The 15,002-nt window shown below is 34.2% G+C and overlaps 1 protein-coding gene and 1 non-coding gene across 2 annotated transcripts; one reads left to right on the top strand and one right to left on the bottom strand.

Moving 5' to 3' along the window:
* The first annotated feature begins 6,904 nt into the window (after positions 1–6,904).
* Positions 6,905–11,556, top strand: LOC104106560 (uncharacterized). The gene is made up of 5 exons (XM_009615129.4): positions 6,905–7,152; positions 7,806–7,942; positions 10,170–10,251; positions 10,354–10,436; positions 11,149–11,556. The coding sequence occupies exons 1-5, from the start codon at positions 7,111–7,113 to the stop codon at positions 11,393–11,395; spliced, it is 591 nt and encodes a 196-aa protein (XP_009613424.1). The 5' UTR covers positions 6,905–7,110; the 3' UTR covers positions 11,396–11,556.
* Positions 11,557–13,613: 2,057 nt separating this feature from the next.
* Positions 13,614–13,684, bottom strand: TRNAG-GCC (transfer RNA glycine (anticodon GCC)). Its single transcript has one exon. It is a non-coding gene; the product is annotated as a tRNA-Gly (tRNA).
* Between the last annotated feature and the right edge of the window lie 1,318 nt (positions 13,685–15,002).

The raw sequence follows: 15,002 nt of genomic DNA, 5'->3' as shown, positions 1-15,002 counted from the left end.
AGGTCGAATTTGTATTACTTTTTGGAAATATAAGAAACTCTCCTATTTGTTAAACTTTTGATCAAACATTATTTATTACTAGTTTTTAGTAAAAAATCTTTTTTTTCTTTAATCCTTAACGACAATTCAATTTGAGGGTAATAATCAAAAATTGTGAAGTAAATTTTGACTTTTACATTCAAAAAATATGAACACATAGCATCCAATCATTTTACGTTGAAGCTCGATTAATGATAAAGGGAAAATTCGAGAAGATTTGTTAACAACAAAGGTACAAATTAACTAAAAAGTATAATTGAGGAAAAAATTTAGTAAATTCAAATAGTAAAGGAGCAACTTTGGATATTTATTAGTATTTGAATTCACTTAGCTTTTTTTTTACAAATTTTAAAAATACTCACATGATTATAGTAAGTCACTTAAAAGCTAATTGTAATTAATTTTTTTATAGTAAATATTGATGGTAAATTGCTGATAAATAAGTAACTTGTTATAGTAGTTTATTTTAAATATGTATTATACTATTAGTGTATAAGATTTAGACTCTCTTATGACACTATGCAACAACAATAACAAACTCAGTATAATCACACATAGTAGGGTCAGGAGAGAGTAGTGTGTAGGCAGCTTTATCCCTACCTTGTGAAGATAGAAATGTTGTTTCCAATAGACCATCGATTCAGAGAAGTATAAGCACCACATTAGAGAAGATTTCTTAGAACGCTATGCAAATACATAATTTGAGTGAAGGCGATTAGCATATAATTTAAATTTAATAGATTCAATTTTTAAGATTTTAAGAACTGAATAATTATATGATTATGTTCAAAACCAATATTTACTGAAAACCCATCATGTCTAAGCTTTACCGACATCTGGATGTGAGCATCTTCTCTATGTAGGTCAGGTCAGCTACATAAAGCAAGTAATGTAAAACAGGATGACAAATAACAAAACCAGTAAACATTAAAGGGTCGTTTGGTTGGGGTATTAGATGAATTAACTCAACATAAAATTTCACATAAGCTAATACAATATTTGTTGACTACATAAGTAAAACATAATCGTTTCACATTAAGTTACGCACGAATTTATGTATTATTTTGTATGTGTTATAAATATATTATATTATGGATGTTCATTTAGTACTCCGTTGTAAATAAGCTTCCTGAAAAAGCTTATCTATATGAGACTCTGCCGGAAATATATTTATCTATTTAGTACTCTATTGGACATAAGGCTCCTGAAAAAGTTTATCATTTCGGTACCCCGTTATGGATAAATATCACCCCAAGTAGAAGATTATCCATATCTAGTACAATAAGTTTATCTTTTCACTACCCCATTATGGATAAACATCACCCATGGTAGAAGATTATTCATATATGGTACAATGAGCTTATCCTTTCAGTATCCCGTTATGGATAAATATCATACCCGGTAGAAGATTATCTATATCTGGTACAATGAGTTTATCTTTTCGGTACCCCGTTATGGATAAATATCACCCCCGGTAGAAGATTATCTATATCTGGTACAATGAGCTTATCCTATCGGTACTCCGTTACGGATAAACATTACCTCGATAGAAGATTATCTATATCTAGTACAGTAGCAGCTTGCTTTCTTCTATAAATATAGGAGATTTCAGTTCATTATGTACGTAAGTTTGAAGTTTGAATAATATATTTGTTTCTCTCTAAACTTGTCTTACTTTACAGTCTTTATTTTATAACATGTTATCGGCACGAGACTCTGCCATCTCCAGCAAATACTTTGAAAGTATCAGAGGTATGAACTTTCTTTTTCTAAATAATGTCAAATCTTTCTAAACTTGAATTTGTAACCCTGGATATATCGGGCAAAAGCTACATGTCTTGGGTGCTTGATGCTGAAATTCATCTTGATGTGATGGGTCTGGCATACACCATCAAGGACAAAAATCAAGCATCACGCCAAGACCGTGCCAAAGCAATGATATTCCTACGCATCACCTTGATGAATGCTTGAAAATGGAATATCTCACTATTAAAGATCCAGTCATACTGTGGAATAATTTGAAAGATAGATATGACCACCTGAAGATAGTTGTTCTTCCACAAGCATGTTATGATTGGACTCATCTAAGACTACAAGATTTTAAATCTATCAATGAGTATAATTCTGCTATGTTCAGAATTATTTTCCAATTGAAATTATGTTGTGATAATATTACTAATCATGATATGTTGGAGAAAACTTTCACCACTTTTCATGCCTCAAATATGCTCCTGCAGCAACAATATCGAGAGATGGGATTCAAAAAGTATTATGAACTTATCACACATCTTCTTGTAGCCGAGCAACATAATAGGCTATTAATGAAAAAACATGAAAGCCGACCTACTGGTTCTTGTCCATTCCCTGAAGTGAATGAGACGAACTTCCACCAAGCTAAGCGTAAAAGAGGATGTGGCCCCAGTCGTGGTCATAGCCGTACTCGGGGAAGAAACTCTAATCATGTTAATAATAATGCACCAAAGAACCCTCCTCACCACCAGCAGTGGAAAAGGAACAAAAGCACGAAGCGGTGCAAGCAGCAAGGGCAGAAAATGCATGCTATAGATGTGGAGGAAAATGGCACTGGTCACGTACATGTCGTACGTCAAAGCACCTGGTTGACCTGTATCAAGCCTCCGTGAAGAAGGCAGAGAAAAATGCTTAAGCAAATTTTATTTCTGAAGATAATTTAGACTTCATGCATTTGGATGTAGCTTATTACTTTACACTCCCAGAAGGAAAAACAAGCCATGTAATCGGTGATGAATCTGTATAAATATAAATATTTTAATTTTTGTTATTTATAGTAGATAGTATGGTTATGTAATTATTGTACATAAATAAAAGTTATGTTTTGATAATGATGTCTACTATCATATTTATTTTGTTTATGTCATTTTGAAGAAATTTTCTCTCATGATACTAGAAGTGTGTGAGCAATATTTGATAGTACAAAATGTATCAACAACTCCTGAAGAGCTAGTTATTTGTCTAGAAGACACATGACACTACTAGTGTCCAATAAATATTAGATTGTGGATAATAAACGAAGGCTCTCGAAGAGTTTATATACAAATATGTCATTCATATTATATGATTATGGCCAAAACATATGTTGTAGTAAACCTGAAATTTACTACTCCCTCCGTTCCAATTTATGTGAACATGTTTGACTGGGCACGAAATTTAAGAAAAAATGAAGACTTTTGAAATTTGTAGTCCTAAACAATTCAAAAAGGGGCCCAGAGTATTTGTGTGGTTATAAAAGCTTCTCATTAAGGGTAGAATTGTAAGTTTAAGCAAAATTATTTTTAAATTTAGAAATGGGTCATTCTTTTTTGAACGGACCAAAAAGAAAATAGGTTCACATAAACTGGGACGGGGGTAGTAATATAAATGGCTATCATATTGAGATTACAAATGATTGGAAGATTGGAAATCTTCATGTTTTCACAATCATAGGGGGTAAAATAATATGTATATGAAAAGTGACTCACCTTATTCTTCAATTTGTACTATATCATGTATCACAGTAAATCAGAAGTTTACCAATACAAAATCAGTCACAGTAAATCAAAAGTTTTACTGAGGCAAAAATAGCTACGGTAAAGCAGAAATTCGCTGATACAAAAGTAGCCACAGTAAATCAGAAGTTTACTAATGCAAAAGTTTATGCCATAGCAAACCAGAAGCTTACTAAGAGATAGCATATGCCATGATAAACTTGAAGTTTTTATTTGACATTTTTAAATGGGCTATTTGAGAATTCAGATAAGCATATACAGAAGAACTAGAAGGTTCTTCAAGAATTCTGTTGTGTTGTTTGTTCCCATAATAAATTGATTATACCAGCTAAAGTTGGGACTAAGACCCCTGAAGTCTGGAATATATAAAAGGTAAATATGGGCTCATTCACCTATCATGTAAACCACTTATATATTCATATATGATATGGTTACATGTGTGTTTATTGTCAACCTGCAGTTTGGCATTTGAAATTGCTTTTCTCAATTAAGAGCATAATTTTCAGATTATGAAATCAAGATAGTTCATCTTGATGATGCTGGCTTATATCCAAGCTAGTTTAGTATTGAATACCTCCTATTAATGATTAAACTATTGCTTATGAGAACAAAACCTCATGTGTTGGTCTAAGATTTTCTAAATTGCATACAGCAACACTTGTATGCATCAGACTAACAAAATATGATAAGTCATCCCCTTACAATTGGTTTAGGATCAGAAACCTAATATTTTTACTATCTAATAACTTTTGATGTGTGGTATATGATTAATTTCTATACCATAATGCACAAAGATAGGTTTCCCAAAGAAGATTGGGGATATGTGTTAGTTTTTCTAACATTTGAGGGGATGGAATAAACAATTGGAAAATATGCTATATGAATCGAACTATCATTAATATGATCCTTACTTAGAAGATAATTCAAATCAAATGCCAAAAGCATTTGCTGATCCAAAATTAAATATCATATTTCAGCTGCAAATGCTCATATTAAAATTAAAGTCCAGAAGGATAAAGTTTACTGCATGCATGAAGCGTAGTAAACCGATTGGTTCCAAAGGTAACAATCCTTGAAAAATGATAGGAGAAAATGATAAAAATGATCATAATGAGGAGGAAATGAGCTTTAGAAGAGCCCACGGCATAACATTTCATGAAACTCCAGAAGAAGTTCAGGTACCTGAAAATAAAGAAAGTGATGAGATCTCAATAAGTTATGTCGCTTAGGAATCGATACAAAATGATCGTCGACGATATATTTGATACAATATAGTTCATAATATTGTAAAAGATTGTGAGGATCGGACTTGGAGTCAAGATACCTGAAGATGTCATGCCATCTAACTGCAAGTCATAACCTATATGACTCGTTTGATTAAGTCTATATGAAGATCCCCGAATGATTTAAAATACCTGAAGCATATAGTTCAAAGTATCGTGAAATGTACTCAATCAGATTACAAAGATATTTGTACGATTTAAATCAATATGGGCGCATGTGATATAATCGCCTCAGTCCATATTTGATGAAAGAAGGTTAAATAAATGATGTTATTTGTCCATGTATTTTTATAAAGAAAATGACATCAGAATTTGTTATACTTGCTGTTTATGTTGATGACATAAATCTTGTTGGAACTCCAGAAGAGCTCCAAAAGGCAACTGAATATCTTAAGAAAGAATTTGAGATGAAAGATCTTGGAAAGACAAAACTTTGTCTTGGTCTGCAAATTGAACATTTAGCAGACGGGATCTTTATCCATCAATCTGCCTATACAAAAAGGGTCTTAAAACGCTTTTACACGGATAAAGTGCACCCATTGAGTACATCAATGGTTGTTCGATCACTTTAAGTGAAAAAGATTTGTTCCGACCTCCAGAAGAGGATGAGGAACTCCTTGGTCCCGAAATAACTTATCTTAGTAAAATTGGTGCACTTATATATCTTGCTAATGCTACAAGGTCTGACATAGCATTTTCTGTTAATTTACTAGTAAGATATAGCTCTTATCCTACACAGAGACATTGGAAAGGAATTAAGCATATATCGCGATATTTAAAGGGAACACTTGATATGGGTTTATTTTATTCTAACAAAGCAATCTATTGTTGCTACTTCTTCAAATCATGCTGAGATAATAACTATTCATGAAGCATGTAGGGAATGCGTATGGTTGAGATTAATGATTCGTTTTATTCAAAGAAAATGTGGTTGGAATGTGATAAAAGATCCACAATTTTATACGAAGACAATGCTGCATGCATAGCCCAATTAAAAGGAGAATTTATAAAAGGAGATAGAACAAAGCACATTTCACCAAAATTATTCTGCACACATGATCTTCAGAAAAATGGTGACATTGATGTGCAACAAATCCGTTCAAGTAACAATCCGGCATATTTATTCACTAAAATCTTTGCCAATTTCAACTTTTGAGAAGATAATATACAAGATTGAAATGCAGTGACTCAAATATTTGAAACAAGGTTTTTATCAGGGGGAGTAAAATACGTGCTATACTCTTTTTTCTTTATTAAGATTTTTCCCACAGGATTTTCTTTATAAGGTTTTTAATGAGACAACTAGTTATGCGTATTACTAAATATGTGTACTCTTTTTTCTTTACTAGAATTTTTCCACGGGGTTTTTTTCTAGTAAGGCTTTAATGAGGTACATTATCTTTTAATGAATATCCCACGGAGAGTGTTATAAATATATTATATTATGAATGTTCATTTAGTATTCCGTTGTAAATAAGCTTCATGGAGAAACTTACCTATATGAGACTCCGCCGTAAATATGTTTGTCTATTTAGTACTCTATTGGAAATAAGTCTCCTGAAGAAGCTTATCCTTTCGGTACCCCATTATGGATAAACATCACCCCCGATAAAAGATTATCCATATCTGGTACAATGAGCTTATCCTTTCGGTACCCCATTATGGATAAACATCACCCCCAGTAGAAGGTTATCAATATCTGGTACACTGAGCTTATCCTGTCGGTACTCTGTTACGAATAGATATTATCTCTGATAGAAGATTATCTATATCTAGTACAGTAGCAACTTACACAACATCTTGCTTTCTTCTATAAATAAAGGAGATTTCAGTTCATTATGTACATAAGTTTGAAATTTGAATAATATATCAATTTCTCTCTATACTTGTCTTTACTTTACGGTCTTTATTTTATAACAGTATGAGATATATATAATGTGAAATAAGAATACCCATAATTAGCAACTCGGAGATTAGTTATTTAAAGACAAATATGCCCTTTGGCGGGCTAGAGGAATCGAAAAATGGGCAGGCCCAATTACGAACCCTACTCCCCCTGTTGAAATTAAGGGCAAATCTGTTATTTTCAACTGACTAAAAATCCCTTCACGCCCGACTAAAACCTCTTGCAATTCAGCAAGCTTCTTTTAGCCCTTTCAAGTTGGCTGGACGCCGGCGCCGGCGCCGTCACCGTGCCGTAAAAGTAGAGGAATATCTAGCTAGTGATAACAGTAAGTTCAGCTTTGGTGTGCCTAAAAATAAGAATGGCAAAGCGTGAACTATCCAGCACCTTGAGGAACTTGAAGGTAAAAAAGGAGCTTTCAATTTGGTCCCTTTTTAAATCTGTTTGCTAATTAAATAAACATATTAACTTTTTAACTGGTTTTTGAGGGGTTTTTTCTGTTCTTGCATAGTTTTTTTAACTTGTTATTTAGCCCTTCGTAAATTATTGGCGTTATTTAAAGGTATTTCATTTTGGTGCTTTGATCTTGTTTGTAAAATTAAATAAGTAGGAAATTTTTAGCTGGGTTATTCGTTCTTGCATAATTTTCTAAAATTGTTTTATAACCCTTTGTAAATTATATCGGCTTTATTTGAAGGATTTTGCTAAATCCTTAGATTTATAGCTAGCTTAAAAAGACTCCAACTTTGATAAATTCTCTGAATAGAGGGAATGGATGAATTCTTTGGTCTAGTGGTAAGAGTGAAGGGGCAATGTTACAAGTTCGAACCGTGCTGCAGACTAAAGCTCGGTATTTAGATAGAGAAGGGTATATGGGCGGGCCCATTGGTCTGCCAAGTTTTGAACGGTACGCCACTGGCCCTCGGAGATTTCTCGTTTATCAAAAACAATGTAGAGTGGAATGGATATAGAGCGGTCGTGTAGTTGACACCAAGTATATTAGATTGAGGTGTAGTTGTAGTATTTTAAGATTTTTTGATGTTTTTGTATTTTCAGTTTATGCAAAGGGCAGCTCTGAGAGAGGAAAAGCCTAAGAAAGAAGAAGTAGAAGAAGTAGAAGGAGCAGAAGAAGAAGTAGAAGAAGAAGAAGTGATACCTGGTGGAAATTTTCCCTCTAGTGCTCCCAAAAGATGGTAACCTTTTTCTTCAGTTATACTTGTTTGTTATTTTGGTTGATAAGTCTTAGCATGGGATGTTAAAGAGTGTTGAGATTTGAGTTGTAATTTTAGTTGGATTAGTATTAAAATTTGTATACTTTGAAGCTCCAAGAGCTTTGGTCTAGTGGTAATAGTACAACAAGTGATCTGCGGCTTAGTAGGCGCACGTCAGAGGTCCGAATCTTGTCGCAGTCAAAAGCCTGGTATTTATGTGTCGAAGGGTAGATGACAGACCCATTATCCACCGAGTTCTGAACCATGTGTCACTGACCCTCGAGGATTACTCCGTTATAAATAAAGATTATACATTGAAACTATGGAAATATAACCAGATTTTTATACTCCTAAAAGACACTATCTGCTGTTGGAAATCTTTTTATCAGGAATCGTTCTGTGTTGAAAACCGTTGCCTTTAAAGATATGGGGAATTTGATATGAAACAAAGAACATAGAGAGAAGAAAGAGGACGGAATAAGAAAAAGAACCTACCCAGCTGATATTATTATTGTCATTTCAAGAAGCTCCTTTAAATGGGAGCCCTTGCCTCTTTATGTGTCTCCCTCAGAATTCTTGGCATCTTCATCTTGCTCATATCTCGATACGATAACATACTTATTTCCTAATTATTCTGAGTCTGTGCAAATGCTTCAACTATTGAAATCAAGAGCTACAATTGGTTAAATGTTATGAAAGGGATTAACTAGTGAAACGGCATATTTGACACATTGGAATGGAAGGGGTGAGTTATTACAAATAATCTTGTGGTGCGACGTAAGAGTATACACCAATTTTTTGTTTTGAGATCAACGTTAACTCAGGACTATTACAATGTTGGACTTTGTCTAATTTGGATTTAGTTTAAAGCTGGACCAAGGTTCATACGACTGAAACTAGATTTTTCCTTCTGGCGAGTATCAAGTTTGCTGTGCAGATTTAGGCTGTTCGTGAGCACTACCCGTTAAAGGGCACACAAAAGGAGTAACTGAGTGTAACTTTAAATGGTTAATTATAATATGAAGTATTCTTTTTCTTTCTCCAAAATATGAAGTAGTTCTTTCTTTGCAGTGCTCAAATAGCACTAGCACTAGAATGGAAGATGTATAATGTTTAGACTGCTCAACTATCAACTATGATCTTTGACATGTTGACAAAAGCTTGACTTTGTATAACTTTTTCTCGTAGATGGTTTTAGGCATTTAGATCAAAGAAGATTAGTGGGTTGCCCAGTTGGTTTGGAGGGAATCCCCCTCAATGCCTTCTGGGTTGAGCCTCTCACACATGACTTGCCTAGTGCGGATTACCTCCCCTGTGTGGTTTGTAGGCTATTACACAGGGGGAGGTTTACCCAGTGCGCACCAAGTGTAGCGGCTGCGGGTTTCCCTCTTAACAAAAAAAAAAAATAAAAAAAAAATTAGTGTAAACTAAAATTTCTTCCACTAGAGTTTATATATTTTATAAAGGGTATATCAGATGTTACAACAACAACTTCTACTAAGTCTAAGTCCCAAACAAGTCGAGGTCGGCTATATGAATCCTCATCGATAGCTATATTGGATAATAGTAACTTAAAATTACGTCAGGTCGTCAGCGATGTTGAACTGAGTGCAAAAAAGTACTTCCTCCGTTTCAATTTAGATGAGGTAGTTTGACTCGGCACGGAGTTTAAGAAAAAAGAAGAAGACTTTTGAAGCTTGTGGTCATAAAAGCTTAAGGGGTAAAAGCTTTGTGGGGCCATGACATTTGTGTGGTTATAAAAGCTTCTCATTAAGGGTAAAATGGGTTAAATGAAGAGTTTAAAGTTGAATTATTTTCAAATTTAGAAATATGTCATTTATTTTGGAACATACTAAAAAGGAAACTACCTCATCTAATTTGAAACGGAGGGAGTAATATTTTAGGAATTCCATTTTTACAAATTTGGAGCGTAGTGGAATCTATTTCACTCGCTGGTGACGCTATGTGCTGCGGTTCAAATTATATACCGATTACTGTGTCTGCTACACCAAATAGTTCATCCTCAATTCATTTATAGATGGGGGTTTTGTATTAAATGGAAGGAGTATTTATCTGATCAGATGTCTAGTAGTACTAGGTTTGTTCCCTCTCAACGATGCTTGTTTCTTGCATTATTTCCATATTTGCCTTTGTTTTATACCCATTTACATTTTCCTCTGATTTTTCTTTATTGCCTTTTCACATGCAGTGTTGTCATTAGGGAAGGGGATCCCCACCCTGGGGCTACAAGGGGTCGGATGTCTTTTCAATGCTTTAATCCTTCTATTGATGTGAGTATAAGGTTTGCATGATGTATACTTTCTGAAAAGACTGTTCAGTTCCTATTCTCCTGTGGGTTGTTATCCTGTCTTACCAAAGGCTTGTCTTGGTAGAAATTAAGAGAAGAAGCGTCAAAACCACATTCTGAAGGTTCTGCTGCTTGTTCTTCAGAGGCGAGTGAAATAAATTCGAAAAGGTCAGTGTTTGATGCTTAAAGTTCTCATAGTAACTTGTGTACTCCATCCATTGTTGTTATACGATAAGCATTATGGCCCATTACTTCTACTATATACCATCTTGACTTTATCTTTTCACATCTGTTTCATCAGTAGAAAGATAACATTATTTTCTCCTAGTATATCTTAGAGTCGAATATGTTGAAAATTCATCTTTGAGTCGAATATGTTGAAAATTCCTTCTTAGTGGATGTTTTTTACGTAGAGATGATAATAGGCGACATATTGTATTTCTCAAAAAAAGATAATAGGCGATATATTGTATAAGATCCCTACGATAAAGTATTAAAGATTGCATAAACGAATTATGATTATTTTTTTTTGAGATGAAGAAACGAATTATGATTATAAGCAATCAAAATAAATAGACTATGATTAAATGTAAAAGGATTAATACCGTTTATAAACAAAAATGGTGAATTAAGATAGGGAAACTAAGAGATGTAAAGCTAGGGTGGCATCTTTTGTCCCCATGATTGCATTGAATTTCTTGATTATTGTATACTTTACGTTAGATTAGGTGCATTTCAAAAATTTGTGAGCCCCATAACGTCTTTCAAGTCATTTCGTGATGAGTTCAATTGTTATTTATACCAAAGATGTTTGAGTTGCTAAGCCGTGGAATGACTGAAATTCTGTTAGCTCATAACTACTTACTATTCGTTGCCACAGAGAAAATGGAACATCACAATGTGGGTTGGAGAACTCTAATGTGGAGGACTCGTGTCATTCTCCTAACGAAGATCTTAAAAGGAAGCAAGATGATACATCCTCTAAGGCGCAGTATCCAAACAAATCACATAAGAGAGTTCTTGGCAATCCAGAGTCGTCACCTAGTAGTAGTCGGAGTTCCCAGAAGCCACATGGACTGGACTGGAGTGTTCTTAAACCTCCAAAGTCTCAAAAGAAAAGGCGGTAAGTGTAACTTACAGTGATTTTGTTTACTGCTTCGGCAAATTTCTGTATTTTCAATTTATGTTGAGGAATGGTAACATTAGTCTTCTGGATTATGGTAATTTTTTGTATCAATTTATACTAGCCTTTTTACTTTTGAATTGTTATTGAAAAAAATTTCTGCCAGGTTTGTTCTCAAGACATAGTCAGAAGTAAACGTCTGTGAGAAAATTTGGGCAGTATATGTCTATAATGAGAATTTCCTCAAGAGTAAATTTCATTTAACCCTTTACCTTTTGGAATTGGGAAACAATACATTCTTCATCCTTTGAATGATGCATAAACCCCTTGATCTTGAATCAATAACTAGATCTAGGGGTTTGTTGTCCCCATTCAAAAGGTGAAGGGCTTAAAATGGAATTTGCTCTTTTATCAAAAAAAAAAAAATAGAACTGTGATGAGTGAAGAATCATATGAGTGGACTGAGTATAAAATTTAACACTACTAAAAGGTAAAAGGGTCAAATTTGTCCCTATGCTATGAGAAAAAGGATCACTTTTATTCTCAGTTATACTGTCCTTATAAAAATACCCCTATCATTACCCAAGTGGCTCAAATATATACCCCTATTCCGTTTAAGACTATATGGACATCTAATCCTATGTCGCTCTGATATTTTGGTGAGGTGGACACCACGTGGCATGCCACCTCACCTTCCCCAACCCATTTTACCACCTCCCCTCCACTTCTTCCACCACTAGCACTTCCTCCCTCTCCACCTCTCATCTGAATATGGTGCCAACAAAAGCTTAATAATACAGCGTTGAAGATGGTCAGATTTTTAAGGACGTCCATTAACCTGCTGTTTACATCTTCATGATCAAATTTTCTTTCTTCCAAAAATTTAATGACCCAATTAGTTTAGTTGCAGCATAGTTGTTGTTCTTCTACCAAAAATGGCATGTATGTATATTATAGTTAGCCTCTTCTTTATCGGCTAAATACTCTAGCTACTTTTCTATGATTTACTATAACTACAATGTTCTGAATTATAACTATGTTAATGTAGTACCAACATCAACACTTTTGCCGGCTAATAATCGTTTATACATTTTGATTGATGCGTAAAAAGCATAGAGCATTAATTTAAAAACTACTGTATATATTATGACATAATATGGGTATTAGACATATTTACTCTCGGATTTACTATTTGCTGGTCTTATGTCCTTATCCATTGAATAGTAGCCCTTTGTCATAAAGAACACCAATTTCGCCCGAGCGCAATATGACTTCCTACTACCTAATGCTTGATAAAGTTTTGGAGTTAGTGAAATATCCTGAATTTAGTACTAAAAGTTTATGCCAGTTAAAGTTAGAAAAGATCCATATGCTCCTCTAATGATGTCGTACTTATTCACTATAGTGAATTGCAAGTGGAAGAAGACGAAGTGGAGGGATGGGGTAAATGGGTTGGGAAAGATGAGGTAGCATACCACGTGGTGTCCACTTTATCAAAATATTAGCGTCACATATGATTGAGAGTCTATCTTGGACAAACTTAACAGAGGAGGTATATTTGAACCATTTGGATAACGGCATGGGTACTTTTGTACAGATAGTATAACAGAGGATAAAATTGATCATTTTCTCATAGTGGAGAGCCAAATTTAGCCCTTTTCCCCGCAAAAAATATACATCTGTACAGAGGCAAATAAAGGAGTTATACTAAAATTCTGTGATGAGTGAAGAATCATTCGTTTTATATTATCATTACTTTATTATTTGCTTTCATTCTATTACTGACCATTTGCCAATCTAGAATCAATTCAACTAAAATTTGAACATGAATGATCTAGTCTTTATTTATTTATAAATTTGTTCAAAATTAAGGTAAAGTAAGTAAAACGTATGTCATGAATTCATCGGATTGGCAATGGCGACAGCCCGAACTAATTTTAGATGTGGAACTCATTTCGGATACTTCTAACTACCAGTAAAACATAAAATAGAAAAAGCTGAAATAAAGGAAAAAATAAGGGAAAATGGCCTCTAGAAATGTGAATCAATACTATATGCCACAATCTTTTCATGGAAGAAACTAATGATGTGTGCTACACAGAAATACAAGAATAAAAATACAAAAAAAGATATTAGCTCAGAAGCGCTTTTTATATCGTCCTTGTAATCAGACAGCGGAGACCCTACTCCCCGCATAAAGCGCGATTCTTCACAGCTGTAAATGCACCAGCCGGGAATCGAACCCGGGTCTGTACCGTGGCAGGGTACTATTCTACCACTAGACCACTGGTGCTTCGTTATTGTTGTAGGACATTAATTAAATGATATACCAAATTAGATTTAATCCATTTCAAAGACATTACATGAGAAACAAGAAACTTAAAAGTTAGATTAAGTAAGCGAGGAATTGTAATTGTATCTAATAACTTTTCTTCCACATATTTAACTTTAATGGTAATTCTTAATTAATCGAAAATCGATTAAAATAAAGTATTCACATAGGAATATTACTAGTTCAAGCTAACCAGTCCACCGCATGTAATAGCATTTGCTTTTTGCTATTTTATTATTAATCTAGACTACAAATAACATTTCATTTCAGCACTCACTTAAAATTATAGATCCAACATTTAATATTTTTGATTTTGTTGAACTCATTAATCAAGTAGAGTTTTCATTCCCTCAGCCAGCCAGTATTGCTAAGTGTCTTGTATAAAAAGAATGCCTCCTCCCACATGAAGGGGGTGAATTTCTGATCTAATTCAACATAGTATGCATCACTGCTCTGTAGCATTCACTTATGTCTTAGAACTCCGTTCTTTTCATTTTTCAGTCTGAAGGAGTTTATCTACAATCATCAATGAGATACTTACAGTCATATATCTTATTTTTACGCTGCTAGTGCCATTTTTTCGTTTTAGCAGCCACATACACTATGACTAGAATTGTATGTCATATTTGGGTACATAATAGCATCCTTATGAAGTAAACAGACACTTAACCAAGTCCTAGCAGCTGTAGAGTGAAATATTAGAAACAAAATCAAAGCTTTTATTCCTGAAAACAACACTACTATAAATCAGCTCAGAGAAAGGAAGCACCTAATGAACATGCCCCAAACAGAACATAGACGAAGAAAGGTGAAACGCAGAAATATCATGTCCTTTTTGATTATCATAGAATTAGTGTCCTACAACATTCAACAAGCACCAGTGGTCTAGTGGTAGAATAGTACCCTGCCACGGTACAGACCCGGGTTCGATTCCCGCTGGTGCATTTATTGCTGTGAAGAATCGCGCTTTATGCGGTGAATAGGGTCTCCGCTGTCTTATTACAACGACGGTATAAAAGTGCATCTGAGCTTTATCTTTTTTTGTATTTTTATTCTTGTATTTCTGTGTAGCACACATCATTAGTTTCTTCCATGAAAAGATTGTGTGGCATATAGTATTGATTCACATTTCTAGAGGCCATTTTCCCTTATTTTTTCCTTTATTTCAGCCTTTTCTATTTTATGTTTTACTGGTAGTTAGAAGTATCCGAAATGAGTTCCACATCTAAAATTAGTTCGGCTGTCGCCATCGCCAATCCGATGAATTAATAAAATGACT

The sequence above is a fragment of the Nicotiana tomentosiformis genome, chromosome 2, assembly GCF_000390325.3.
Source record: "Nicotiana tomentosiformis chromosome 2, ASM39032v3, whole genome shotgun sequence".
NCBI classification, from domain to species: domain Eukaryota; kingdom Viridiplantae; phylum Streptophyta; class Magnoliopsida; order Solanales; family Solanaceae; genus Nicotiana; species Nicotiana tomentosiformis.
Note: the sequence above shows the minus strand (reverse complement) of the source record. Positions and strands in the feature narration are given on the sequence as shown.

Excerpts from the sequence above, each read along its gene's own strand:
- LOC104106560 (XM_009615129.4), top strand. The coding sequence starts at position 7,111 with ATGGCAAAGCGTGAACTATCCAGCACCTTGAGGAACTTGAAG. Across the intron at positions 7,943-10,169 it reads TCTAGTGCTCCCAAAAGATG|TGTTGTCATTAGGGAAGGGG; the intron begins GTAACCTTTTTC and ends TTTCACATGCAG. Across the intron at positions 10,437-11,148 it reads AGTGAAATAAATTCGAAAAG|AGAAAATGGAACATCACAAT; the intron begins GTCAGTGTTTGA and ends TCGTTGCCACAG.